The sequence below is a fragment of the Miscanthus floridulus genome, chromosome 14 (genome assembly GCF_019320115.1).
Source record: "Miscanthus floridulus cultivar M001 chromosome 14, ASM1932011v1, whole genome shotgun sequence".
NCBI classification, from domain to species: Eukaryota; Viridiplantae; Streptophyta; class Magnoliopsida; order Poales; family Poaceae; genus Miscanthus; species Miscanthus floridulus.
Window position 1 is genome coordinate 14,905,018 of NC_089593.1, and position 2,266 is coordinate 14,907,283.

At 47.2% G+C, this 2,266-nt stretch overlaps 1 protein-coding gene across 1 annotated transcript; it reads left to right on the top strand.

The window, feature by feature from the left end:
• Positions 1 to 923: 923 nt before the first annotated feature.
• Positions 924 to 1,971, top strand: LOC136504675 (phytosulfokines 2-like). The gene is made up of 3 exons (XM_066499646.1): positions 924 to 1,202; positions 1,293 to 1,396; positions 1,492 to 1,971. Exons 1-3 carry the CDS (start codon positions 1,055 to 1,057, stop codon positions 1,639 to 1,641), a joined length of 402 nt encoding a protein of 133 aa, XP_066355743.1. The 5' UTR covers positions 924 to 1,054; the 3' UTR covers positions 1,642 to 1,971.
• The last annotated feature ends 295 nt before the right edge of the window (positions 1,972 to 2,266 follow it).

The window sequence follows — 2,266 nt, forward strand, 5'->3', positions numbered from 1 at the left end:
AGGAGCAGGAGCATCGACGTGTGCCCGCGGGGCTTCTGCGCCTGCATGCATGCGATGCTCGCAGTCGCACGTCGATGCATCCGGATCGATGCACGGAGCCGTTGAGGCGTTGACTCGTGTGAACCATGCACGGATCGGTGTGGACCGGACATACGGGACTCCTAACTAAACCTTGTCGTAGCTGTGTTTTCGATTTTGTTAGACATATGCTAAGGATCTGTCATCTGTTAGGTATAGTTTTCTTGCGACTCTTGCACCTTTTAACACTGATCATAGAAATTGTTTTTCTCTCCTCTTGCAAAACGTGGAGCCGAGAGAAACTACGATTTGTGGCTCTGATCCTTTGGCTCTGGCTCCACCTCCTCTGATACTATAACATTGGGCCAAAGCCTGAACGAGCCTGACCAAACGGAGTCTAAGGCTAGCTGTACTTAGAAAGGTTAGACACGTGACATACACACATATTGTGGTGCCAAAAGTGGTCATAGCTGTGTTTTCGATTTTGGTGGCAGACGTTGCCATTCACTTTAGGTTTATTTGTTACGAGCCAAACTTCTCTAACTTTGATGGAGTTTTTACAAAGATATATATCAATATCTGCAAACACAGATCATTGATAATATACATAGTGAAACTAATATGTATTTTTTTATAAACTTAATCAAAATAAGAAACAAGAGCTTGGGTCTAGACAAAGCTAAAAGCTAGCTAGTAGGATGTGCCTAGACGGTACGGTACTTGTGTGTGACGTTTCTAGAATGAGCTCTCTTCTAGAATTACCTCTACCCAGCTTCATTTTACTCACAACAAAGCAGGATTATATTGGTAATCGTTTTATTTTTCTTGAAAAAAGACTACATGCGCATGCCCGCCATCTCCAATTATAAATAGAGCGTCTCGGCACCACCAAGACGACCACTCCAAAGTCGCAGCTCCCAACACAGCACCCATCCTCATCCTCTGTTCCAGCCAGCAGCTAGCAGAGCTTCTGCTCCTCTTGCTCTTCGTCCACAACGCCACGCTGCATAGTTTCAGTATCTCAAGACCGACAGAGATGAGGCGCTGCAGCAGCAAGACCTCCTCGCCCCTTGTCACCCTCGCTCTCTTCCTCCTCCTCCTGGTCTGCTCCTCCTCCTTCCACCGCGCGGCTGCTCGCCTCCTGCAGCCTGCTGCTCCTCTTCCTCCTCTGATTGCTCACCATGGTTAGTGTTGCTGAGCGCCTGAGCCTCTGTGTTTATTGGCCCTACCAGGTTAGTGTTGCTCCAATGTTTTCTCAACTATTTCTTGTGCAGAGGATGGTGCCAAGGCGGCTGCCGCTGCTTCTTCTGCATCTGACGGCCTAGTGCTTCAGAGTGCTGCCGTGGTCGGTGGCGACGAGCTTTCAGCCTCCTCCGAGGTGACAACCGAAGACAATACTGAATCCGCTGCTCTTCATCAGTTTGAGCAGTAAGTTACAGTTTGACCTCTCTTCTCGTTCTGGTTATTGTTCAGATGATGGGAGCAGAGTCGGAGGAGGAGGAGGAGGAGGAGGAGGAGGGTGCAGCGGCGTGCGAGGAGGGCAACGACGAGTGCTTCCAGAGGCGGCTGCTTCACGACGCGCACCTCGACTACATCTACACGCAGCACAAGGGCAAGCCATGAGGAGGAGGATGCAGATGGAGCCATGGAGGAGCGAGGAGGTCTTCGTCTCGGTTGCTACAGCCGGCGTCTAGTCGTCGTCGATGCTGGAAAGTTCGTGGAGGGAATATAATCACTTGCTAGATGAATGCTGCAACTAAGACCCGTACGTCATCCGTCTAGCTAGGAGTATATATATATACTAGTAGTATGCTTGTGTACGTCTGACATCTCTTTGTACGCCGTCTCCAAGTCTAATACATGATGCATGGTGCGATTTTCTCTAGTTTTTTATTGTCTTGGTAGTATTGTCAAAAAAGAAGAGTATATGATGCATAAAATTAACGGTGAAAGGTGGTGCTATAAGAAGAGCTCTTCTCCCTCTTTCCTCCACATAGGAGTGGGCTAGCATACACATGACAGAGACACTGTTGCTATATTATTTGTCCACACCTTTATTTTCCCCCTAAGGCGCGCGTCAACAAATAAATAACATCTCTTCTTAATCCGATGTTTGTTATTGGAGCCATCATTAGTAAATAATAGTAGCAATTACTCTTATAGTGAATTGGCTATAAGGTTGGCTTACTAGATCGACTATCATTTTCCATTTCTCTTTCTTTTTCCTCTGTATTTACTTTGTTTACCA

What these genes read in the sequence shown, in the direction of transcription:
- LOC136504675 (XM_066499646.1), top strand. Translation starts at nt 1,055, where the DNA reads ATGAGGCGCTGCAGCAGCAAGACCTCCTCGCCCCTTGTCACCCTCGCT. An exon ending in TCCTCTGATTGCTCACCATG is followed by an intron (nt 1,203 to 1,292) that starts GTTAGTGTTGCT and finishes TTTCTTGTGCAG; the next exon opens with AGGATGGTGCCAAGGCGGCT. An exon ending in AGCTTTCAGCCTCCTCCGAG is followed by an intron (nt 1,397 to 1,491) that starts GTGACAACCGAA and finishes GTTATTGTTCAG; the next exon opens with ATGATGGGAGCAGAGTCGGA.